Source organism: Dermacentor andersoni, chromosome 4, assembly GCF_023375885.2.
Source record: "Dermacentor andersoni chromosome 4, qqDerAnde1_hic_scaffold, whole genome shotgun sequence".
Classification (NCBI taxonomy): Eukaryota; Metazoa; Arthropoda; class Arachnida; order Ixodida; family Ixodidae; genus Dermacentor; species Dermacentor andersoni.
In genome coordinates, this window is record NC_092817.1 from 124476712 (window position 1) to 124503856 (window position 27145).

Sequence of the window (27145 nt, forward strand, 5' to 3'; positions counted from 1 at the left end):
ATCTCATGACCACCTTAGTTGCGGCTTCGTGGTCGCTATGATAGACGACCATGGGCTCTGTGACGACACTATCGTTACGAGCGAACGTTAGGTATGCACTACCGATGGCGCCTCGTGGTCTTGGTCTTGGTGTAACATTGAAGGCTGAACCTTTCCAAGAGAAACGCCAACAACCACTTTACGTCGGGACGAGAGACACATCGACGTTAAAGTCACCCGCAATTATGACGATGGGTTTGGGTTACCCCGGGAGGATCCACTCAAACGCGCCGATCACAAAGTCTTCAAGGTTCCTCTTTGGCGTTCCGGGATGAACGTACAAGGTGGCGACAACGATTCCGTACCCATTCTGCACACGGCACACGCGGCGGCACATTCCACGGCAAGGTTCCCGCTCGTCGTCGGCAAGGAACACGGTGCAATGACCGCGCTGTCTTTCTTTGCGTAGATCGCAACGCATCAACCCATCATCCGTCACCGGTTTTGGCACATCTGGCCTCAAACGCAGCTGGGGCACACACGCTGATACGATTTCACCGTATGCTTAAGCTATTTTAGCTCTATAGACTCCGCCATCGTTTTCATCATGCGCACATTACGAAAGGCTGGAAACTATAGCCTAAGCAAGCTCCGCTGTAAAAAGGAAGGGCAGGCGCACTGATTACGCGAAGCCGGCCAGATCGTGTACGCCCGAGATGCGATAAACGCGACTGTTCTCAGTCTTTCTGGCTTTGTTCGCGAGGTTTTCGGTCCAAAGTAATCACCATCCTTTATTATTTTTTTCAATTTATTCTTCTTGCGCGAAAAGTCACTTGTTCTCTGGTGTCACGTTATCATTCGCGAAAAACGGGGAGTCACTGTTCCGCGAACTTCCAATCGCTGATGTGGCGAGCTTAGCCTTTTTAGCTTTATTAATCAATTTCGCTCGTTTCGGTCTAGAACAGAAACGCACGATAATGTTCTTGCCTTCTTTTCTTTTTTTTCTTTTTGCGCGGACACGACGTGCATTGTCAATGTCAGAGGGGACTAACAGGACAGCCAGCCTTTCATGAATGGTTTGCATTGCAGCCAGGCAGTTTCCACCTTCCGTGACGGGAATGCCTTTTACTTCTACGTTATTCAGGCGAGAATACTGCTCGAGAGGCATAAAACACTGAGACAGCTTTGCGTTATCGTCCTTCAACAACTTGTTTTCCTTCAAGATTGTCTCATTCTGGACTTTCACGGATTCATACAGTCCATCAAACATGTTAAAACGTTCTTGCGTTGATTGCATTTCGGCACGTAGTGTTGCTATTTCTTTCGATAGCTAAGCACACCCTCAAGCAAGCACAGCAGATACTTGTGGCAACAGGGCAGCGGCAAAGATCGATTAGGAAATGAACAAGTTTATAGGAGACAAACCTGTGCGAAGCATCGGGACGTAGTGGCTTGCTCGCTGCCGCAACCCTCGCTGCCAGGCGACGGGCTGGCGCACGGACACTCCCTTTAGTAGGCGATCCCGTAAATGAGGTCACTGCAGTAATCACGCGTTATTTCACGCGAGTGTAGATAACAGCAGGCGTGAATAGTCACATGAACCGGCAGATGACGTCACTCCAGTAGATGCCGCTTGAGTCCACCCGACCGTCGATAACAGGAGGCGTGAATTGCAACCTGTACGAAGTATGGGGACGAAGTTAGTTGCTTGCTCGCTGCCGCAACCCTTGCTGCCAGGGTGAGCTGGTGGTGCTGTGAGTTCGCAAAAGGCCGTGAAGACTTGCAAGAGAATGAGCGTTCGGGAGGCCGCGTGCGTCGCTGACTGACGACTGCGATGGGACAAATTTATAGCTGCGATGGGGCAAATGTCTGAACCGGTGCGGGGACTATGTGAAAAAATAGCGCAAGTTACGTAGAATAGTAGGTATATTTGTAATTACCTGTATGTACTTTACTTTAGCTAATAGGGGCAAATTTTTTCTCATTCGCCCTCGTATTTCGAAGGCTACGTGCAGGCTTCGAGGCGGCGCCGCTAGATGACGCGGAGCGTTCATTGGGAAGCAGGAGAGAGGAGTCCTGCTGCAGTACGCGCCTTATACATAAGACATTTCGACGGTGGCAATACATTAACGTATTAAATATTAACGTCGACAGTCGTCATGAGATGGGTTCTGCCGAATTCTTTTTACCCGATAATTCCTTACGTATATTATCACGGGTATCATAGGTATCACACGGGTTAACTTGCACTTGGTAGAGTTGAGTCAGAGGTCAACCTGACGAAAGACATTTATAATAGTCGATAGACGAGTAGGGTGACCATCAAAGGTTGGCGGAAACACAATGACGTCGTCGAGGTAATACAGGCAGATGGAGCACTTATAGCCACGAAGTAAAAAAGCCCCTCATGCATTCGAACGTGGCCAGGGCGTTACACGGTTCAAAAGGCGTAACGTTATATTGATAGCGGCCAACCGACGTAATAAACGCAATCTTCTCTTCATCCACATATTCAACAGAAATCTGCCAATAACCCAAGTGCAGATTCATGGATTAAAAGTATTCAGCTCCGTGAAGGCAGTCAAGGACGTCGTCAATGCATGGTAGCGGATATGCGTCTTTGCGTGTTATCTTGTTCAACAAACGATAGTCGACACAAAACCCCCTGCTACCGTCTTTCTTCTTGACCAAGACGGCAGGTGACGTCTACGGGCTGGAATACACATCAATGGCTCCTTTGGCAAGCACCTTATCTATTTCACGTTGTATGAGTTGAAGTTCGGAATGGCACAGGCGATAGGGACGTCGTCTCACAAGCGACGGTTGGCTTAATGGGCGGTCGTCGAAGTTGCTGCTCCCGTTGCTGTTGTAGTCGCGTGCTCGTCTGGCATCATGCAAACGTCGAAGCGACGACCACTGCGAATCTCATTTGTACTGCACGTTACGTACCCGGCGCCTCCACCGGCCGCGCTTCCTCTGCAAGAAGCACCGACTCCCCTCCTCCCTACGCCCACAGGGAAGCTCCCGCTACTCACAACGAGATTATTAAATTCTTCTACATGTCTAGAAGGGTCCGTCCACCCCCTCACCCCAAGTTGAATAGGGCGCAAGCCGTTTCGCTTAGGCTTCTGCAGACCAGCACGTATCCGTGTCTGTCCGTTCTCCACGAGGCTTACCCGGGCGTGTATCGCGACGACGCCTGCCCCTCCTGCGGGCAGACCTCCACTTTACGCACATGCTCTGGGCGTGCGGGTAGACATACCCCAAGTTCATCAAGGAGGAGTGGGACTCGCTTCCGCATAGCCCCGCTCTAGAAAAGCAAATCCTGGCTGTCCGGCGTGCCCGCGACCGGGCCGGTGGGCTAGACCTGCCGGTCCCGACGTGGGACTAGCCACGTCGGGACCTATCTATCTATCTACCTACCTATCTAATTTTTAATTAGATAAGTATCCTTTGCCTAGTTCATGCGTTTGAGCCCATCTATCTATCTATCTATCTATCTATCTATCTATCTATCTATCTATCTATCTATCTATCTATCTATCTATCTATCTATCTATCTATCTATCTATCTATCTATCTATCTATCTATCTATCTATCTATTGTTGGAATCTCGGCGCTGGCACGAGTTGTTGCATATGGGTCGCAAGCCCCAATGGTAGCGTTGGCCTGGCGGCCTGGGGCACAACTGGAAGCATCCGAAGGTCCCGGCAAAGCATGAGTCGACTGGTAACAGAACAACTTGTTTATTCTAGCATTGCAAAAGAGCGGGCGGTCAGGTCGACCGAAGTGAGAGACGGGAGAGCACGTAACTCGACAGAAGAAATCGGAGCCTCTCTCCCGGCGTCCGGGGGCAGCTGCTTTTATAGTCTCGGAGTCGAGGGCAAGAGGGAACGCCTCGATAGAGGCGCACGTGACGGGGCACGGACACGCTGAGAGACATGTTGAGACGAGTGTAGTGACGCATCCGCCAGTGGGGCGCCGATCAGACCTCCTCGCTTCACACTTGGGGAGCTCCTCTCCCCGGCTGCCGCGCTTTGACAAGCGTGGGCACACACACACACGAAGACACGTGGCACTGAAACACGCCTGGACGCGCTTGGCGGGGAGGCTTTGCGGGAGCTCCGAACGGGCCAAAATGTCCGCCGCTTTGAACGAAGCCCCGGCGTCCGTTGCATCCGCGCCGGCTATACCGCGCGTCGTAGGCGAAACGTAACAGACCGCCCCGCCGGGGGAAGGAGATCCCAATGGTCAGGGGACTGCATCCGCTGTCCGGAGGGATGTCGCTTGATGATGCTCATAACCGAAGTCGGTCGTCCTTCGGCGTTTCTTGAGCGCAGCGCAGAGAAGGCCTCGTTCTCTCGTTCAGGTTCACCCAGGACACTGCAATGTGACTTCGGGAGAGTTGACATTTTTGTTCTCGTTCCCGGCAAGCGTTAGAACTACGCCGAAAGTCAACCGCTCAGTCAGCAAGCACGGCACAACCCTCACTAAGCCCTGCCAGGCTCTTTCCCCTTTTATACTACTGCCTAGTTCCTTACAGTAGTTTAGCAGCACTCAGAACGCGTCCATAAATCGGAAAATTGCACTAGAAAGCACATCATCACTTTGAAACACTACACAAAAGCAATATGTTAAAAATCCTGCCTCAGGAAGAAAAACATCAGTAACAAACAATTTTGAGGCTGATTCCCACGTTAGGGGCTTCGACTTAAGCCATCGGCGTTACCGTTGAGACTCCCCTTTTTGTAACGCACCTCAAAAGAATGTTGTTGCAAAGCGAGGCTCCAGCGCAGGAGGCGGCCATTTGTGGAAGAGATGATCTGCAGCCATTGGAGAGGGCAGTGATCCGTCTCGAAGCATGCGAAGCGGAGAACGCAGCGAGCGACCGTACACTAGCTCAGCTGGCGAAAACCCCGTAGCCGCATGCGGCGCGGTCTTAAATGCCAACGTCACCCCAGGCAGACACAGCTCCCAGTCAGTTTGTTGTTCAAACCACAATGCTCTCAACACGCGCTTCATGACGGAGTGGAGCTTCTCAACGGAATTCGACTGTGGGTGGTACACTGAGCTGTGTAACAGCTTTACCCCGCACCTTTCGAGAAAGGTTGTCGTCAAAGCGCTCGTAAACACCGTGCCCTGATCTGACAGGATTTCCGCAGGAAAACCAACTCGCGCAAATATGGACAGTAGTGCATTGACTATCTCAACTGAGCTGAGTTCCTTAAGCGGTACTGCTTCAGGGAATTTTGTCGCTGGGCAGATCACAGTCAAAATGTGTCTGTACCCCGTGGCTGTTACCGGCAGAGGTCCCACTGTATCAATAACGAGCCGTCTAAAAGGCTCCGTAATGATAGGTACCAACTTCAACGGCGCCCTCGATTTGTCCCCTGGTTTGCCCACCCGCTGACAGGTGTCACATGTCTTCACAAAGTGGTCTGCGTCCCGAAAACACCCTGGCCAATAGTACTCCTGCAAGAGACGGTCCTTAGTTTTCTTAACTCCTAGGTGTCCGGACCACGAACCCCCATGCGACAAGCGCAACAGATCCTGACGATAGCATTGAGGCACGATCAGCTGATCGAACTCCACTCCCCTGCGGTCTAGATACTTCCGGTACAGGACCCCACCTCTTTCCACAAAGCGAGCATTTTTCTTGGCGATACCTTTCTTGACAATGCAGCGTATGTTTTCTAGGCTGCCATCCTTCTTTTGCTCGGCTATCAAAGCCGACCGGCTGACTTTTAGCAACCTATTAAGTCCGTCTGACGTAGGCGCGATGAGCAAATCTGCAGATAGCTCTTCTAACTTTCCCGCATCGGGAATTTCCTCTCCAGTATCTGGTGCCTTTAACGCTACAGGCTCAATTTTATTCAGTTCGGGCGTGCTCTGAATATCAGCTTGCTGCGCTTCTGTCTCTTTCTCATTGTTCGACAACGTCGGCCCCGCAACTACTGCCTTTGCAGCGAGCTCCCGAACCTTCGATCTGGTTAAGGCCTGAACGCTAGCCTCACCAAACAAAAGCCCCTTCTCGCGCAGGAGGTGATCGGACCTGTTCGAAAATAGGTACGGGTACTGGGGGGGCAGCATGGATGACACTGCCGCCTCCGTCTCAAGCGCTCCGAAAGGTCCTTCAATCAGCACTTTTGCTACGGGCAGACACACGCTGTGAGCTTCCACGGCTTGCTTGATCCATGCGCACTCGCCCGTGAACATATCGGCTTCTACGTAGGAGGGGTGAACTACATCCATCGTAGCTGCGGAATCGCGAAGCACTCGGCACTCTTTCCCGTTCACGAGGAGGTCTCGCATGTAAGGCTCGAGAAGCTTCATGTTCTCGTCAGTGCTGCATAAGGACAAAAACACGACTTTTGTTTTTGTTTCTGGACACTGCGCCGAAAAGTGACCCGGCTTCTGGCACGTATAACAAACGCGCGCTTGCCTCGTCTCGAACCGCTTTCTGCGTTCGGCTTCGGCTGCCGCCGTCTCCTTACGTTCGGTCGGACTGTTCACTCGCACCCGCACTACGTGTGTCCCCCTTTGCTCTCATGGGCGTGAACCTTGGCCTCTCAACCTTGGAGCCAAATTCACCCTTTTGACCGTCCTTAGCTCCACGAGCCCGACGCGTCACAAACTCCTCGGCTAGCTCAGCGGCTCTAGCCACCGTACTAACGTCTGGCCTATCCAAGACCCAGTACCGCACGTTCTCAGGTAACCGACTATAAAACTGTTCCAGCCCGAAACACTGCAGAACTTTCTCGTGGTCACCAAACGCTTTCTCTTCTTTGAGCCACTCCTGCATGTTTGACATAAGCCTGTAGGCAAACTCTGTATATGACTCACTTTTGCCTTTCTCATTTTCCCGAAACTTCCGACGGAACGCCTCCGCTGACAGCCTGTACTTTTTTAGCAGACTCGATTTCACTTTGTCGAAATCCTCTGCCTCCTCTCTCTTCAAGCGAGCGACTACGTCGGCCGCCTCGCCGGGTAACAAAGTGAGCAAGCGCTGTGGCCACGTTTCCCGAGAGAACCCCTGCTTCTCGCACGTTCGCTCAAAGTTAACCAGGAACAAACCAATGTCCTCTCCAAGCTTAAACGGCCGCATCAGGTCAGTCATTTTGAACGATACTCGTTCTCCTGCACCGTGTGCCTCACTTCCATTACGAGCGCGTTCCATCTCTACCTCGAGACGCTTCATTTCCAAAGCGTGTTGACGGTCGCGCTCTTCTTTTTCTTTCTCTTTTTGTTCTTTTCGTTCGCGCTCATCTTTCTCTTTCTGTTCTTTAAGTTCGCGCTCCTGTCTTTTTGCCCGCTCCTCAATGGTCTCAAGGCATTCCGACAGCTCGTCATCCTCAGCTTCTAATTCAAGAATAGCCCTTAGCAGTTCTGGTTTTCTGAGTTTGTCTGAGACATCCAGACCCAACTCTCTTGCAAGCTCCAGCAATATCGGTTTGCGCAACGACTTCAAATCCATGGCTGCTCTGAATGCTGCTTTCTCTACTGCCTACTATTGTCTTGCCGCAAACTAACCCGGCAGCAACGACAACCACAATTACCAGCTCTGTTTCTGACACTAACAAAAGCCTGACAAAACTCAGAAGAAGAAAGTCCCGCACTCACCAAACCTCGCAGCCAAGAATTCAGCGCAGTCGTTCCGCTGCAGGCAACCAGTCATCACACAGGGCTCGTTGCACTGCTCCCGGATGGTCGTTGTGCTGCTCAGCATACAGTCAACCGCATATCTTCGCTGCTGGCCTCCGTTGTCGCGATCTCACCGCTGGCAACCAGCTGTTGGGAATCGCACCGCTGGCACGAGTTGTTGGAAACTCAGTGCTGACGCCCGTTATTGCAAATGGGTCGCAAGCCCCAAGGGTAGCGTTGGCCTGGCGGCCTGGGGCACAACTGGAAGCATCCGAAGGTCCCGGCAAAGCATGAGTCGACTGGTAACAGAACAACTTGTTTATTCTAGCATTGCAAAAGAGCGGGCGGTCAGGTCGACCGAAGTGAGAGACGGGAGAGCACGTAACTCGACAGAAGAAATCGGAGCCTCTCTCCCGGCGTCCGGGGGCAGCTGCTTTTATAGTCTCGGAGTCGAGGGCAAGAGGGAACGCCTCGATAGAGGCGCACGTGACGGGGCACGGACACGCTGAGAGACATGTTGAGACGAGTGTAGTGACGCATCCGCCAGTGGGGCGCCGATCAGACCTCCTCGCTTCACACTTGGGGAGCTCCTCTCCCCGGCTGCCGCGCTTTGACAAGCGTGGGCACACACACACACGAAGACACGTGGCACTGAAACACGCCTGGACGCGCTTGGCGGGGAGGCTTTGCGGGAGCTCCGAACGGGCCAAAATGTCCGCCGCTTTGAACGAAGCCCCGGCGTCCGTTGCATCCGCGCCGGCTATACCGCGCGTCGTAGGCGAAACGTAACACTATCTATCTATCTATCTATCTATCTATCTATCTATCTATCTATCTATCTATCTATCTATCTATCTATCTATCTATCTATCTATCTATCTATCTATCTATCTATCTATCTATCTATCTATCTATCTATCTATCTATCTATCTATCTATCTATCTATCTATCTATCTATCTAGTTAGCTAGCTAGCTAGCTAACTATACGTCCTTCTGCCGACACAGTCACCCAAGTTGTATGACGACGATTTGGAGCACCACGCTCGCGATGTCTTCGTCGTCATTCCAGCTTCGTGATCTCACTCTCGTCATGCCGTCGTCGTCACGCCTTTTCCGCCTACCTAGTGGCCTAACTTCTGTAGTAGCGTGGGCCGTTATAGGTATGTGCTTGTGGTCGTGATACCGTAGTGGTCGTTGCATTGTCGTCATTCTAGCTTTTTCATCCGACTTTCATCCTGCCGTTGTCGTCACGCCATCATCGTCGTACAGCCGTCGTGCATTTGTTGCCACACCAACGTCGTGATGTAGCCGTAGTCGTTCCATCGCCGTCACACAGTCGTCATACCGCTCTCGTCATGCCGTCGTTATCATACTGTCGAAACGACGGCATTCTTTGGTCATTCCATCGTCATCACTGCGTCGTCATGCCGCCATGCTCATGGGCGACCTTGGAAAGTGAGCGTCATGGCAAAGTGGCAGGATACCGGTGTATGTCGCATATAGCCGACGTAACCGAGGTCTCACATTGACCACTACATATGTTAAAACGTTCGGCTGCATGTTACACTCCTGTGGCACGTGAAGGCGAAAGCCTGCTGCACACTTGGTAATGCGCCGTCTCGCATGGTCGCGTTCCTGTTTTCGCAGTTGGGCTTCTTGGGCTCGTTTTCGGCGCCGAGCTGCGCCTTCCCGCGCTCGTATAGCGGGGTCAGGCTGGCGCCAACGACGTTTCTCTTCGACTTTACGTTGCATCCTCTCAGCAGTGCAGAGGAGCGCGCGCGGTAGAACGCCTTGCTCCCGCCGCTTCGCACGACGCACTGCGTTTCTCGCTTGGCGAGCATCCTCGCACGTAGCGCATTTCCCAGGGGTGTATGCAGTGCTTTATTGAAGGTTCGGATGCTTGTTCTTTATTGAAACATATGCTGTTCTGCGTGTTGTATGGGTGATTTCAATGAATGTACGCACTGTTCGCTTCACTTTGCCGAGTGCTCGTACCCTCTGCCTTAAGGGGGTATGAGCCATTGTATATTTAGCTTGCTTACGGGTCTATAAGCCATTGCTGATGATGATATTTTTGTACCACTCGACTAGACGCCACGTTTTTTAGGTATGAGCCATTGAAACGAGCCACTTCAAGCTTTCGCCTTAATAAGGCGACTTCCCTAGTACGGCGTGTTGATACATTGCTCGAATGCTACTCGAATTACCGTCAATAGTCATCGTGAGACGAGTTCTGCCGTAAATTTTCTTTCTCCTCGCAAAATTTTCGTCACAAATACATTGATTGTAGCTGATTAATCAACTCATTAACCCTTATTGAGCGTCGGCAGCTCGACACGCCATCGTGACAATACTGCTGAACATGAGTGATTCGGAAAGGCTGTAGTTGCACTCAATCGTCTGCATCTCGAAAGCTATGCCCGAGTGACAACGTCGAATACTACTTTCAAGCGCATTCTGTTAGCGTTGAACAGCGAGGAGAGCGAGTCAGTGACGACTGATAGTTTATTCGACATCGTTATAACGCGAAATCGTGGCCCATGACGCGCCTCGCGAGGCATGCGGGCGCAGTCTGCGATGGGATGACAGGATCTGCTGAGCCGTGTCTCGAGGCTGCATGGTGAACAATGACGACTGCGTGATGGGAGTGGCGGCGACAAACCGGGCCTCAGCAAAACGACGATGACGATGACGATGACGACGACGACGACGACGACAACGACGACGACGAAGATGATGACGACGTCGTCGTCGTCGTCTATCTGATGGAGTTTAGCGAGTAGCGCGACCGGTTGCCTTCCTCGTCCTCCGGCCGCTGGTCGCGCAGCAGGATGCACACCAACGACGTGAAGGCCGTGAACACGATCGCGGTCGACGTGAGGATGACCAGCATGTCCTTGAGCTCGATGGCCGCCGCCGCCTGGCACGTCCCGTTCACCGCCACGTGGTCCTGCGGGCAAAGAGCACAAGCTGGGTTCAGAGTTTTTTAAACAACAAAACGGCACGATTCTCGTAAAATATTCCATATAATTCGAACCTGAACATAATACCCGGGGCACAGTGTTGGTGCCTCGAAATAAGAACATTACCAACGTGCAATACCACCAACGACACGTGGTTTTTAGTCATTAAGAGACAAAACGCGATTCAGAATATATGCGAAGCTTTCGAATTTCTATAATCAGTCATGGCCTCGGATATCTTCAACGCGCAAGCTAAAAACCTCGGTAGCTATGTTGCTACACAGACAGCGAACAGCTGCCTTTGTAGCACGAAACTTTTTACTTCGTTTCTTCTTCCTTTACACAGTGCTGACTCGCATATCGTGGACCGACGCGGGAAAAGCTGTGCTAACATCGCAGTGAAACAGGCGAGGGCACTGGCGAAGCGCCGAGTGCGCTGCAGTTCTTTCGCTTGCCTTCTATCATCTCACTGCAGGTTTAAAGCTGCCGTCTTCCCTGTGGCGCGAAGTGCGACACACACCAAATCTGAAAATTGGAATCCGGAGTTGCCAAATGTAGATGAGCTTGAGAAAGTAAATTTGAATCAGAGGCATGGACTGCTTGTCAAGAGCCATTGTCTTGGTGCATTCTTCTTTCGGGTCAGTCAAGTGTATTTGCCTCAGAGCTTTTGGTTTTCGACAGGACGCACAGGCGACGAGAAAGAGACAACAATGCCATCTAGTAGCGCAGCCAAGAACACAGGGGCACGTGCTCGGTGTGAGGGGAGCTATAGTGAAGGGAACGCGGATACAGACTTGACTTAGCAATGTCGCATTATGCGTTGCTGCAAGCATATGAATTGCAAAATTTCGCAACACTTGCACTCGAGTCGTTTTCGCTGCACAAGCAATCTTTCTGTTCGTAAACGCACAGGCTCCAGAAAGGCAATGGCGCGATTTGTCTATGGTATACCTATCTGGACTCTTGTATTTGCCGCAGAAAGCATGTTTGTTAGCGACCTCCTTGGGATAGGGAGCATAAATACATGCCAGAGTTGGCCAGACAAGGTGCCAATGCCGGCGACTGATTCTGTAATGAGTTAATTGCACCTTTGTTCAAGAACACACGTACTGTTGCGGGTTATGGCGCGAAAAGCAAATAGACACGCACTGTAGCGTTTAGTTCATTGCGTATTGACGTCGTTCAACTTAGGTTGCTCTGAACCAGCGTTAGAGCAGCGAGACTCCGCCCACGAGTTGTCGTGAGCCGCGTACATGGCAACGAGGCGGCAAATTCCATCGCTCGCGAGATGACAGACCAAGCTGGCCCCCTCCACTCCGGGATGGACACGCGTGACTCCCTCCTCACCTTCCATGACACCGCCCTTCATTACCGCAACTCTCGCCTATCCCTCCCTCCCCCTCACAAATCCCTGTCTAAGCTACAACGGAGCACGCGGCGCCATTTACAGGCCCACACTTTCCTCTCTCCTGCCCGACCAATAGCCCTTCGGTGCCTTCTCACCCGAATGCACGCTCCGCAGACACCCACGGGCAGACTATGCTCATATTCTCCATTCATACCCGAAACACTCTCCCCCTGCCTCTTGGCATGTATCCAGTCCGCGGCTGTGGGAGGCTGCTTTGGCCAGCTCGGAGCCGGATGTCCAGCTACGGCTAACCATCTGGGCAGCCGAAGTCGCCGCCAGGCATGATTTGGTGGCCACGACCGGGCAGCCTGAATGCCACCCACGCAACGGCGGCATCTTAATTTTTTTTTTTGCCTTCACTAAATAAAGCTTGTACCACCACCACCACATGTTCAGCATAGCGTTATCCACATTTCCCATCGTTCCTGGCGCGCAGCGCATGCGGCAAAGCCTTCCGTGCACGAAATTCTTCAAAATACCTACTGCAGCTCTGGCGGCTAGGAGTACACCGTGGTTCCGTGCTTTCCTTACCTGTTAGAGGCCATAGCAGAGGCTCGAATTTTGTGCTAGCCGAGACCGTTCATGAAGGGCGCTCCTCAGTGGCGTTTTCGTATCGCCGGCTGAGCAGCGGCAACAGGCCCGTAACCTTTTGAACTTAACGTAATACCGCAACACTGCAGGCATAGAAGGCCGCAGCAGATATAGCAGCGACAACTCGCAGTCGTTTGTTGAACAGCAGAGAATAAGAAACTCGCGTTTCCTGCTCTTCTAGTCGGAGGAAAGGAAAACAGTCGCTGTAGATTTGTTATTCTGTTTCCGCCGACACCTTTACGCTATTGGTTAGGCTGCGCGTAAATTCATTATGCGCTGTAGTTGAGCTCAGCGTCACAAGATGTCGTCATTAGGCGTTTCTGTTGGCGTCTATCTCTCCGATATACTTCGGCATTCCGACCGTTCGGATCGTTGAATAAGCCCGTGCACAGGAGTTTTACGCATGACTCAACTGCAACGAACCGCACGGCAGCCAGCTCGTCACCTTGCGTTAGGCGTGATTCGACGGCACTGCACCACGCCATGCTCATCCGCAGACAAAACCGGAGATCAGCCAGGCCCGTCTTGCGAACGCAGCACAAATGGTATCGCGCGCGCGGATTACCCTAAAATTACATTCCGCGCGATTTGCTGACGCCGCACAGAAGCGGAACGCCGCGCACGCACCCACGTACCTCCGGGCAAACGCAGGCGTGCTTGACGCAGGTGGCCTGCGGCGTGGAGCAGTAGGTTCCGGGCCCGCAGAGGTAGCCCAGCCCGACCAGGGGCTGGCAACCGTCGGGCTTGAAGTCGTGCCGGGGCTGGCACCGGCACACCCTGCGCAGGCACAGGGAGCGCGGATCGGACTGCGTGCACTGGTGCCGGAACACGCACGACTGGCCGATCTGGCGAGGGTCGAAGCACAGGTGGTAGAAGCTGTCGAAGCCCATGCCTGCCTGGCACTGGCTGCAGCTGCGAGAGGGCGTGGGCCCCGCTTATCACGTGAACCTGAACGATTCGTAACGGACCCGCCGCGGTGGCTCGGATGAGCTTTAACCTGCCCACAAGCTATATTGCAGTTCGCGAAATAGCGGAAACACAGACGAGCATGCATGGGTGAATGGACCGGATATTGTGAAAATCCCGGGCCTATAATTCAGAGTAATGGCTGATGCCTCAAAGTCGTCATTGTTACCGCTCTTCTGCGTTTTTCATCGTCTGATGATGATGATTATGATGATGATGATGATTTGTGGTTATCTCCTTCGAAACGGAGGAGCGGCTGTACAGCCCCTGAACCTCCTCGTGACGCTTATGTTAACAATAGATCACGCAAAACTAATTGCGACGACGATGCTCTTCCTATCCACTGGCGTTGGCAGCAGCAATCATTAGCCGTGAATTTTTTTTCTTTTTCCTCCCCGCTTGTGAAAATTACGATGCAACTCTAAAATGTTCCTCGATGAAGGAAAGCTTCTTGGTAGCTCTTGGAGACGCTGCGTCATGATCGGCCCACGCTATATGCTCTTCTACTCTTCGTGCTCTCGCAACGCGAGATAATTTTGTTCTCATTTGGCTTCATGATATTCACGTATCGATCATTACATGCTCGCGTGTTTACTTTCTCCACGAGTTTCTCGAATAGCGCATGACAGAAGAAAAGCTCCAGTTCTGCAGAGAGCACACTGGCCAGTGTCGAATGAAGAACCTTGGAGTACCGGGGCTAAATTTACCTCGCTGCACCAATAATGATGGCGACGAGGACAATAATCGGTTAACAAATCTGTAGGTCGTTACAGGTTTCACCTACTGTTTACAACTAAAATAATGTTCGTATTCAGATAGAGGTGAAAATTCCTATGAATATAAGGACGAGGGTATCTTTTATTTTGGTACAACGCCTGTTCGCAGCGTTTCTACATTAAGGAAATGCGTTTCCTTGCTTTGTTAGGTTCTACAATGCTTATCGTCTAACGAGTACGTAGCTGTCATTTAACTGTACAGTTTTCACAAACATACACGAACCGCTTCATAGACATCAGTCAGTGAAACGGAGAACGGCGTGTCGTAAGGCAACCAAACACATTTTAAAGCGAATAGATTTCTTTGGCTCTATTACTCGTTTTTTTTTTACAGCGAAGCTACATAGCTCTACCCTCCAAGGAAATTTTCTTGTCGAAAGCAAAAAACCCCCATACGTGGGCCGATCCCGGAGATAGTGCAACACCGGGCCGACCCGCGGAGGAGCTGAAGCAGGCGTTAAGAACTCCCCATACGTGGACCGATCCCGAAGGTAGTGCAACACCGGGCCGACCCGCGGAGGAGCTGAAGCAGGCGTTAAGAACTCCCCATACGTGGACGGATCCCGAAGATAGTGCAATTCCGGGCAGACCCACGGCGGAGGTGAAGCAGGCGTTAAGCAATCCCCATACGTGGGCCGATCCCGAAGGCAGTGCAACACCGGGCCGACCCGCGGAGGAGCTGAAGCAGGCGTTAAGAACTCCCCATACGTGGACCGATCCCGAAGGTAGTGCAACACCGGACCGACCCGCGGAGGAGCTGAAGCAGGCGTTAAGAACTCCCCATACGTGGGCCGATCCCGAAGATAGTGCAATTCCGGGCAGACCCGCGGCGTAGGTGAAGCAGGCGTTAAGCACTCCCCATACGTGGACCGATCCCGAAGATAGTGCAATTCCGGGCCGACATGCGGCGGAGGTGCAGTTCGTCATTAAGGGGCCCACATTCACAGTTTCGCTGGTCATCCTTCTTCACAGAGTGGAAGGTCAGTGAGTTCTTTCGCCCGTAGAGAACGGAGATAATTAACATCTCTGCTCACTACGGAATTACACACTGAAACAACAAGCGCTACCTAAACTTTCTTCCATATTTCTCAGTCATCCTTCATAATCATCTTACGCTGCGCTTCCCTTGCTCCGAAACTTGTCCATCCCATATGATCCTGCACAGCTTCATTTGCACGCCTCTCATAGGGTAGCGCCCTCTGGATTTAAAATTCGTATCTTAAAGGCCTTTGCTGGTTGAATGCGGCGGAAGCGATTTGGAGGGCCAGAAACAAAGTTATATATATGTCGGGTGTTGGACACCATTCGAGACGCACGCGCTGCTGCGCGCGAGCACTGTGGCGTCTGAATACTGTGGTCGAGTATCCCTACGTGCATGAATGCGAAAGCATTGCTACCACCACACGATATTTAGATTAGACATTATGCCGCAACGCAAGGTAGTGAGTTCGACTCCCACGAAAAGTCGAGGGCTCGACTCACACGAAAGGTACAGGGCTTGACTCCCAACAGAGGTCGTGGGTTTCAGTGTCCTAATTAACTATATTTTCATCACCCGTCCCTTAATTAAATTCACACGAATTAGCTTAGCCTTAATTAACTTCGCCTTAATTAACACCAAATGTCGTGGGTTCGACTGCCAAAAGAGGTCGAGGGTTCCTAGCCTTTTTGGGCTATGGTGTGGTCACGCCAACAACGCCGGATTTTCCGCCTCATGAGCCATTTAAATGCCTTCGCATTAATACCTACAATTTTTGTTCGCTTTAGCACTTTCAGCACAACCAATAAACGCAACGTAAGCTTTTTAACCTCCGTGTAGCTATCTGATAACAGATGGCTCGAGTTGTTTGGTGAAACGCGTTCGTGCTTCGCGTACATCTTTGATGAGAAAACATACTCCAGTGAGCTGTATCTACACCTCACAGGATTTCTCTGTGTGCTGGGACGCGAATCACGGGACACTTGAGCCTGTGGCATGGAATGCAATCAGCTGTCGATCAATAACGCGGTGCTCGCGAGTGAACCATAATAACTAAATATAACAGAATGCCCAGGACAAACAACAGAGCACAACACAAACGGGAGAGCCACCTATGGCATATGTACATTATAACATGAAGAGCCCTCAGAAAGTTGTCGTTTGTGCCTTCGCTGTCTCCGCCGGAGGAGAGGAAAGAGGGTCGCGTTTCGGTAGTGCATAGCATTGTCACGCCGTTATTCTTCAAAGAAAAACGTTGGCAGGGCGCGGAAATTATTTCTTAAATGCGTTGCAGGGGCACGTCACAAGGAGTCACTTCGGTTGGGGCTCCGCGGCCAGCCCCCTTAAGGCCCACTGGTTAATCCAGACTTGACACGGACGCGTATACTGACTTGGCGTGGTTGAGACCGACGCAGTGACTCTCTTCGAGACGGCAGCCTTGCTGGAGAACGCAGAGCGGTGTGGCGTTCACGTCGTTCGGGAGGAGGCGCCGGCTGATGTTGAAGAAGCCGTACAGGTTGGCCAGCACGTCTCCGCGCGCGTTCTCGAAGGCGCACGACACCGTCCCTTCGACGGGAACAGTGGAGCCGAACTCCAGCTGCGGCGGGAAATGCGCACTTGAGTTAACCGACGTCGCCCAAGCGAAATGTAAAGGTAAACCATAAATAAATTATGGGGTCTTACGTGCCAAAACCGCGATTTGATTGTGAGGCACGCCGTAGTGGGGGACTCCGGAATAATTTGGACCACCAAGGGGGTTCTTTAACGCACCTAAATCTAAGTACACGGGTGTTTTCGGATTTCGCCCTCGTAGAATAATACGGGCCGTCGTGGCCGGAATTCGATCCTGCTGCGATCTCGTGCTTAGTTAGCAGCCCAATACCGTAGCCACCATGCGACCACGACGGGTCTAAAGGTATAATCCTTTTCGCGCGCGTGTGTGTGTGTGTGTGTGCGTGTGTGCGCGCGCGCGCGCGCGTATGTGTGTGTGTGTGTGTGTGTGTGAGACAGACAGACAGACAGACAGACAGATAGACAGATAGATAGATAGATAGATAGATAGATAGATAGATAGATAGATAGATAGATAGATAGATAGATAGATAGATAGATAGATAGATAGATAGATAGATAGATAGATAGATAGATAGATAGATAGATAGATAGATAGATAGATAGATAGATAGATAGATAGATAGATAGATAGATAGATAGAATGTTATTAGCTTCCGCATCGAGCCAAGCGTTGAAACGCACGTTTCAAGCAACATCGTCTGCAACGCCACGCGTCGAAGAAGAAGAAATTGGACTGTGTGCGCAAGGCCACGCAACCCGCGTGACCTTGACGTGTGTCGCCTTTTTATTGACGCCTTTCTATTTATATATTATTATTTAGTAGCTAAGGACAAGAGGTCCCGCTGCAGTTTCTAACTGTGGGACCTCTTTCTGCATAACTTCTACTGCATACATGTACCACTAATGAAGGAAGCAATAAACTTGAACTTGAACATCGGCTGACTGGAGTATAGTGTTCCCTGCAAAAATTATTGGAAGGAAAGGTTGTAGCATGGGTGAATTGGTAACGTGCATCTTAATGCAACAGCGTTAAGGGCCCCCGTGACGCAGAAAACCCGGCGTCGGCGTCGTTGTCCGTATTAGAAAAATCATCCCGAACGGCGCAGGCCCTTCACGTGGCGCAGAGGCGTTACTGAACTAACTGGTTTTCCCAAAGTAAAATGCGCCGGAAAATTCGCAAAGCACGACTTACACGCAACCTACAGACTTGATAGCGTCGGATTGTAATCTGAATATACGAGAAAACATGATCCTGTTAAAGGGAAACTCACACACAAACCCCTTTTCCAGCTGCGGTTTGAGGTCTTTCTTAGTAGAAGCGGCGCGCCCTGCTCGGTTCCTTGCAATACCATCCACATGGTGCTCGTTCGCCTTCGCGCATAGCGTTCGCCGCCAGCGCTTCCCGGTAAACATTGCGGTTACATAAGCTGCAGTTGCCGGGAAGCGTGAGAATCAGTCAGGGATGTTTGAATGCTATCGCGTTTCACTCTTAAAGGCGAATTTTAAGCGTCCTCCAACTTTTTGGCGGTGTTCACAGTGCACACATACAAAAAAGAAAACACATATTAATCGTTATGCGATACAGACGAGAACCTCTTTTCGTATTTGCCCGACCCTAAAAGCCCCCTGAGAAAAATGTGGAGACTTTTTGCTGAGGAATCTTGCCTCTGTGGCCCCTCAAAATATGACTTTGGATCACAGTGGTTGACATAATCGCCGACTACGGCTGGGCTCCGGGGCCCGAGCCCCCTCCGAAGCCTGCATCCCCCCCCCGCCCCCCGCGATCCGGAAGCCTACTTTCCCATTTTCCTTTAAAGTGGCATTATCAGAGTGATGTGTTACCCACATCACTTGTTTTTTTTTTAGCTGCCTCTACCTTTTCACTTAAAATTTTAATGCGGCTAGAAATTTACTGCGTCATTGTTGGCGCGGACATGCACGGCTGGTATTCATGTTTTCGCTTTATTTCTGCAAATCCTGACAATAGGGGAACAAGCGCATTAAAGCACCAGCGGCGGCTACCTCATCCGTATTTTTTCACTTCAAATTTTTTTTTTAATTTCGACTGTCCACTGTCCGATCAACTTACACTGTCCTCCATGCCCAGACACAATATATGTATAAACGTGCAGGGTGTCCCAACTATCGTGTCCAATATTTAAAATATGCAAATGCTACGTAGCTGGTCAGAATCCAGGCAGTGTTGTTTGCTATCGCTTGGAGATACTCAGATTACTTTCTTTTCTTGCATTCCACCTAATTACATGATTAGTCTTAATACATTTTTCAGATATTATAGTTATACGAAAATTGCCAATGAGAAAATTGTAGAGCAACATGAAAAGCTCCCGGTACAGCTTTCTGTTGCTCAATACGTGCTGCATAACAGCGTTTTTCCGAGCGTGAAAGAAGTCCGCGAATGCACGCAAAGTGCCTCGAGCGGCTAGTCGCGCGGCCAATTGCAGGCGACGCGTAACTCTGCGCACGCGCCGCCTGGAGCGATAAACAAGAACTTCGGCGTAACGTGCAAAATGGATATTTTACTACAAAACGAATTCGCAGTAACAACGTGTCATTATGCATTGGTCTGTGCACGCTTTGCAATAATTGGTCCCAGCCTTCCCCCTCACCTTCCCTGTCACTGGTCAAGCGCGTGCACACCCTCGCCCCTACCCCCCCCCCCCCCCCCCCCCCCCGTTCCAAATAAGTATTCTGGATACGCCACTGGAGGAGACCATGTTGAAGGGTTTCAGAGTGGAAGTCAAACATCGCTGACGCATGTGCGACGCAATGCCGTTGGCGCAGTTGGTGCGCGTATACCTGCGCGTCGTAGATGACCAGGGGCCCTCGGACGACGTTGGAGCGCGAGCGCGTGATGGGCGGCACCTTGCACTTGAGCCCGTCCATGCAGAAGTCGGTCAGGTTACGGAAGTTGATCAGGAAGCGGATGGCGAGCGCCTGCGGGTCCGACGAGGCCGCCGAGCACGTGTACAGGATCGAGTCGTGCACCGAGGCCAGAGGCTTGACCGCCATCATGCGGAAGTCGGGCACCTGCGGTCCAGCGATCCCAGAGAAGGAGCGCACGATTAAAAGGGAAACGTGATACTCGAAGCCTCAGTTCTACCTTCACGCACTTGTCGCATTTAAAAAGGTTACATTTAGCGATAAGGGTGTGCGAATAGCATTTTTTTTAGACCGAATCGAATGCGAATCGAATAGCGCCAGGAATGAATCGAATGTCGAATACCTTTAGATTAGTTTTCGGATAGTGAGCAGCCGTTCTCACTGTTGCAAGTTTCGCTCGAAAGGCGAAGCATCGATTGCGATAGCAAATTAGTAGGTAGCCGCACGAAGTAAGCATAGTAGTTTTATCGACCGTATAAACTTGTAAACGCTCGTTTAATAACTAGCTTAACAAGCATGGTGTCAGCGCGCACAGGCAAACACGCACACACCACATTCGATGAGCGCGGTAACTCGCTGTCAAAACGCTGGCGTGAGGAAGCGCGGCAGCAGCAGCGAGTGACCTTCGTGCTGTCTATCACCTCGACCAAACTTAGCGGCGAGAACACAACCCGAACAAAGCTGCGAGCCGTCGGCCCACCCATACTGCCCCCAAAGCAGATCGCTGTCAAGATAAAGCCCGCGCGACCGCGCGTTGCTGTCAAAGTACAACGCTGCCCCACTGTATACCTGCCCTGCCACTGGTTCCATGCGTGCGACGGAAGACGGCGCGCTTCTTCCCCGCTTTCCTCCCTTGAGCGCGCGAAATTGAGCGACGATCGTCGCCTCACCCTCGCATGCTTTCACTCGCACATACAGCATGCGGCGCGCGCGCGGCGACGGCGTTAACGCCCTTCGACTTTATACGGAACGTCTCGGCGAAGGCGACGGCAAAAATGCTTCTGGAGTGTTCACATAATTGCTATCGCAATAAAAGGATACTTACATTGTAGTCTTTATAACTTAAGCAAGTTTCCTTCATTGCTCGTTATGAACCGCGTTGTTTATTAAAAGCATAAATGGAGCATTACGAAGAAGCAAGCAGTTTCTTCACATGCACAGGGCCTATCGGAAAGAGTGAACAATTGCAGTACAGTCTGGTTTCCTAAGCGGCCTAGCCCGCGGTAAATTATGCTTGATGCGCGTAGTATTGCAGCAGAATGAAACTTATCGTAGTGTTGCTCCAATTTTATGCTTAATTTGTCACTGCTGACGTTTTCTTTAAAATAATTGAAAACTATTAACAGTTACAAATGGTGACTATTCGGTTTGAAGACCAAATAGAATATGACTTTATATGATCCTTCTTTTTATAGAGTTTAGAATATTCAGACACCCCTACTTAGAAAATATGAAGGTCGGACATTTTAATTTGAAGTTCAAGTTGGTCTCGAACTGCTGTACCTGACGTCATCAAAATTATACCCGCCGTGGTTGCTCAGTGGCTATGGTGTTGGGCTGCTGAGCGCGAGGTCGCGGGATCGTATCCCGGCCACGGCGGCCGCATGTCGATGGGGGCGAAATGCGAAAACACCCGTGTACTTAGATTTAGGTGCACATTAAAGAACCCCAGGTGGTCGAAATTTCCGGAGTCCTCCATTACGGCGTGCCTCATAATCAGAAAGTGGTTTTGGCACGTAAAACCCCATAATTTAATTTTTAATTTTTTTCATCAAAATTATCAAGAAGTCATAAGACACAGAGCAACGTTTGCTGGCGTTCTGTAGAAATAAAGCAAGGCAGGGTGATGTTGGTCATAAAATTAAACAAGAATGGTACTTGTAGAGGGCGCTGCGCGCCATGCGTTCTGTATATGTGGTTGTCGAATAAAGGTGTGCGGCATTCGTTCGGTCAATTCGGCTCCGAGTCACTTGGGTAGACGCGGTTAGCGTCTGTCAGCACCCCACATCGTACATGGTGTCAGAAATGGCCGCCGTTCGCTCTCTCTAATGGCGAACAAGCCGGACACTGAGTTTGCCGGAGCACCTGGACTCCAACAGCCATCGAGCTTCGACTTCGCCTACCGAAGTGCATCGTCTACCTGGATTGAGCAGTTCGAGGACTATGCCTACGCTACAGGATTGCACCAAGCTACCTACGAGGTTCGGGTACGAACGCTTCTTTATTGCATGGGTGTTAAAGCACGACGCGTGCTGGCGTCTTTCAACTTGTCGGCCGAAGAGGTTCAGTCGTACAGCGTTGTTAAAAGCAACTTCACCTCGTATTTCGTGCACCCGCTAAGCAAAGTTCACGAGAGTTATCGTTTTCACAAGCGGACGCAACACGGAGACGAAAGCGTCGATGCTTTTTATTCCGCGCTGCGAAACATGGTAAAAAGATGCAACTACAGCTCAACGTCTATCGAGGACGGGCTCGTTCGAGACAGATGTATCGTTGGTTTGTTGGACAGCATGCACGTTATCGGAATAACTCTGCCGCGCTTCCGGCTCGACGCTTGATCAAGCGCTTCTGCACGGCTGTACGAAGATACCGAACGAGAAAAACGTGAACGAGAAAGCCAGTTATCTGGGCCAGTCGCCGTAGATGTAGCGAAACACAGGCCAACAAGAAGGCAGTCACGTAATCAAGCGTCGGGATCAAGAGAAACGCTCCTCGCCGGCGTGCATAGATCGTGTCACTTCTGCGGACGAGATGAGCATCAGCTGCAATTTTGTCCTGTCAGCAAAGCTGTTTGCAAGTTTTGCAAAAAGAAAGGACACTTCGAAGCAGTTTGCTTAGCCACACAACGCTCGCAAAGCCGACAGTCATATGCCATCGAGATGCATGCGGTCAAGAGCAGTCATGAGGAAAAAGTCAAATTTGTTTCGGTCCACATGAATGGAGTCCCACTCAAGTTCAAGGTCGACTCAGGAGCGTAAGTTACCGTCGTTCCAAGCACTTTTTCAGGAGTACCGTCGCGACTCGAAAAACCGGAGGGTCATCTCGCCGATCCAGGAAATTGTCCTTTGAAAGTAACAGGCCAATTCCCAGCTACGTTGGAGTGGAAGAACCGCACCTGTGTAGAGTCAGTATACATCATGCCTTCGCAGTCTACACCTCTACTAGGCTACCCTGCTATCCTCGCATTGGGAGTCGTGAAGTTCATCGGCGCCGCACAGCGACCTAAAAAGCAAGCTAGCTCTGCAAGCGACGCAACCCCTGGCCAGGACATCTTCGAAGGGCTTAGTACCGTAGGGGAGGAGTACACTATTCGACTCAAGCCAAATGTCAGGCCATTTGCTCTCAGTGTACCTCGCAGAGTTCCCATTCCTCTGTACAACCACGTAAAGGAGGAGCTGGACCAGATGGAAAAACAAGGTGTCATCAGGCGCATTACGAAGCCGACGCCATGGTGTACAGGTCTGGTCGCAGTACCGAAGGCGTCAGGCGGCATCCGAATATGTGTGGACTTAACGAAGCTCAACAAAGAAGTTCTCCGTGAAAAGCATGCGCTTCCAACGGTCGAATGGGTGCTCGGGCAACTGGGCGACGCCAAAGTGTTCTCGAAGCTGGACGCGACAGCAGGATTTCACCAAGTGCGATTGTCCCAAGAATGCCAAAGTATACCCCATTCAACACACCATTTGGACGCTACTGCTACTGTCGTCTACCTTTTGGTTTGGCTTCAGCACCGGAATATTTTCAGAGAGAAATGGCTCGAATTCTGGAGGGGCAACCGAACGTCGTTAACATGATAGATGACATCCTTGTTTTGGCAAAGATCGAGAAGAGCGCGACAAGCGACTTGTGGATGTACTTGAACGTCTGAAGACAGCCGGAGTTAAACTCAACAAGTCAAAATGCTGCTTCGGTCAAGACAAAGTATAGTTTCTGGGTGTGGTGATCTACACCAACGCTATCTCGCCAAGTCCCAGCAAACTCGAAGCACTGCGCAACTTGGAGCCACCCAAAGACGTTGCTGGGGTTAGGCGATTTTTCGGCATGGCTAATCATATTGGTCGCTTCCTGCCCAACCTTTCCAGGCAAACGCCCCTATTCGCGCCTTGCTAGGTGAGCAGAATGCATGGCGATGGGGACCGCTTCAAGAGACCACCTTTAATCGGGTAAAAGCGATGCTCACCTCAGACCGGTGCGTCGCTAAGTATCATCCCGGTCGTAATACCACTGTCTCATGTGACGCGAGCTCATTTGGATTGGGGACGGTTCTTCTGCAGGAGCAACCCGTCAGGCGAGCGACGCGTGGTAGCGTTCGCATCCCGGTCGCTTACGGAAACGGAACAGCGGTACAGCCGAACAGAGAAAGAAGCGCTGGCAGTAGCATGGGCAGTGCACCGCCAGTACGTATTGACCAATACGTGCGTGGCCTAAACTTCACGGTAGAAACCGATCACCAGCCGCTGGTAACACTACTTGGAAACGCTGACTTGGACACGATGCCCCTACGCATTCAAAGGTTTCGCATCAAACTTATGTGCTACCAATTTAGCATGGTCTACGTTCCTGGCAAACAGCTAGCCACTGCGGATACTCTTTCGAGGGCTCCGGATGAGAAGCCGTCGATCAGTCCAGTGGATGTGGCAGAGGAGTTTGTGGAATTTCAAGTCGCTACGGTCACAGAGATGAAGCTGGTTACTGTAGACGATGTTCGCAGGCACGAAGAACTGGACTGGGAATCCAACCAGCTCGTCAAATACTGCACTCAAGCCTGGCCTCGCAAAGAAAGGCTTCTGGAGCTCATCAAGAAGTACTGGAGCCATCGAATTGATCTCTCTTTGTGCAACGGCATCCCGCTAAAAGGTACTCGCTTTGTCATCCCGGCTTTGCTGCAAAAGGATACGCTCGAACTTATCCATGAAGGCCACCAGAGAATTAACCGATGCCGCCTAAGGGCCCAGGATTCTGTGTGGCGGTATAGACTTTCGTAGCAAATACGTGACAGAGTCACTCGCTGCAGACAGTGTGCAGTCAAGATCGCAAAGAAGTGAACCATTGGTGGTAACGAAGACTCCAGAACAACCGTGGCAAGTAGGAACGGACTTGTTTAGTTACAAGGGACACAACTACCTACTAGTAGTTGATTATCGTTCTCACTACCCTGAAGTCATCTACATGCGAAGCACGAACTCTGAGGCGGTCATCAATGCAGTCAAAAGCATTTTGGTCGTTCTGGCATTCCCGCAGGAGTACGAAGTGATAATCGACCACAATTTGCTTCACATGCCTTTGCAGCTTTTGCGAAGTGCTATGGCTTCCAACACATCACCTCAAGTCAAAACTACCCGCAGTCAAATGGGGAAGTGGAAAGAATGGTGTGTACGATCAAAGAATTGTTTGCGAAAGCAGACGATCCTTTTCTGGCTCTTCTGTCGCACAGAGACACTGCAGGCGTCACAGAGTTCAGCCCTGTGCAGCTACTGTTGGGTCGCAGCTTGCGAACCAGGCTTCCCAAGACAGTGGACCGCCTGGAACCGAAGTGGCCTGCGCCAGACGATGTCAAGTGCCAAGACGAATAGCTGAGAAGGCGGCAGAAGAAAGACTTCGACGCCGTCATGCCGCGACCGTCCTACCTCCGCTGCGGCCGGGAGATATGGTGTGGGTTCGAGACATCAAGGATACGGCGTGTGTTCTCAGCCCAGCCTCCTGGCCCCGTCGTGGAAACACCCAACGCAGTGCTTGTGCGTAATAGGATACATCTAGTACCCTATTCAGACACAATGATGAGCCAGCTCAACGATCCTGCTCGGAGCGAAAACCGTGAGGAGAACCAAGAGCAGACCACGGCAACAGCAACACCCCAAGTCTCGAATGATTGTGGAGTGTCAGTCACCAGGTTTGGGCGTCGAGTCTAGACTCCGAGAAGGCTTGACTTGTGAAGTGTTTGGTGTTTCTTGTGTGCATATCTCGGGGGAGAGATGTAGAGGGCGCTACGCGCCATGCCTTCCATATATATGATGTCCAATAAAGGCGTAGGCATTCGTTCGGTCAACTCGGCTCCCAGTCACTTGGGTAGACGCAGCTAGCGTCTGTCAGCACGCCACATCGTACAGTACTCATCTTGTTTCAACTTGCTGTGTGTGCGTGTATGTGTTTGTACTGTAATAAAACCACGCGAATTCTATGTTTCAACGTCGTCTTAGCCGCTGCTGCCGCTCCTTGAAAGCGCGGCCGCTTGACGGAACGTTACAACGGTCAAACCTTATCAGCCTCCAGAAAAGGCCATGATCAATGTAGTAATGTTGTTCCACTGCACATCTCTATTGCGCGCTGACCGAAAAAACAAATTTTTTTGAAACAACAAATCAGAGTGGAGATTCAGATGGCAAGACTAATGCTAGCTCTTAACGACACTGAACCCGATTATCCGCTCAAATTACGAACACCTAACCGTCTGTCAACTTGTCAAATTGCCGAACTTGCCTTCTCGACGCCGAAGTACCAATCCTTGAAGCTGGAGGCGGGCTTCAATAAGCCGAGTAACGCCAGGATCAGTACGACGACGTCGACCCTGCGGCTTGTGGTCATCATCCCTGAGGTCTTTCAAAAATCTGAAAAGGAGCAATGTGAGAAAATAGAGAGAGATTAATAAGTGTGCTATCAATAAGTGCGATTCCACACGACCCCATTTAATCTTTCGTGGTTGGCCGGACGAATTTATGAGATAGTCTGGCCCGCACGCTCTCGACCACAGGTGCCACTTAAAACTTGTCCAGACAATGGGTCTCTGCAGCGAAAGATGACGGTCTTACCTTTAGTATTCGCCCCTTAACAAGTCTTGAGGGTGGCAGGAGGCCGAGATTTCACGCTGAGGCTGAGCAGCTGAGACAGAACACCGGTAACGGCCACAGCGAACGCCAGAGTCCGTGCCACGCGTCACGAGGCAGCGCTTCTTGATGGTGATGGTGACGATCGTGTTGATGACCTCGAAGCTGGTTGGTTTTCCTCTGATAGTGGACCACACCAACTACGGCGAATTGGCCAAGAATTGGGTGACTTAGGTTAGCGGGATCTAAAATGAAACGCTAAATTCCTAATAAATAAAGACAAAAAATTAAGTCAGGTAGAGATTTAAGCATTTAGCAAGAAAATCGTCCTGGTTCAATTATATAACTCACAACAGCTGCACCTGCATCCTTGAATGAATGAATTCTGGGGTTTTATGTGCCAAAACCACGACTTATGAGGCACGCCGTAGTGGGGGACTCCGGATTAATTTTGACCACCAGGAGTCTTTAACGTCATAGAGTTTCCTATAATAAATACTGGAGGGAACTCTGGCGCTGCGATCGCTCAGCCACCATGG

At 51.0% G+C, this 27145-nt stretch overlaps 1 protein-coding gene across 1 annotated transcript; it reads right to left on the reverse strand.

The window, feature by feature from the left end:
* Nucleotides 1–10292: 10292 nt before the first annotated feature.
* LOC126537583 (uncharacterized) lies at nt 10293–26798 on the reverse strand. Its single transcript, XM_050184713.3, has 6 exons — nt 26592–26798; nt 26263–26390; nt 19702–19932; nt 16698–16903; nt 13221–13497; nt 10293–10573 (listed from the first exon to the last, which is right to left on the reverse strand). The coding sequence occupies exons 2-6, from the start codon at nt 26368–26370 to the stop codon at nt 10382–10384; spliced, it is 1014 nt and encodes a 337-aa protein (XP_050040670.1). The 5' UTR covers nt 26371–26390; nt 26592–26798; the 3' UTR covers nt 10293–10381.
* Nucleotides 26799–27145: the final 347 nt, after the last annotated feature.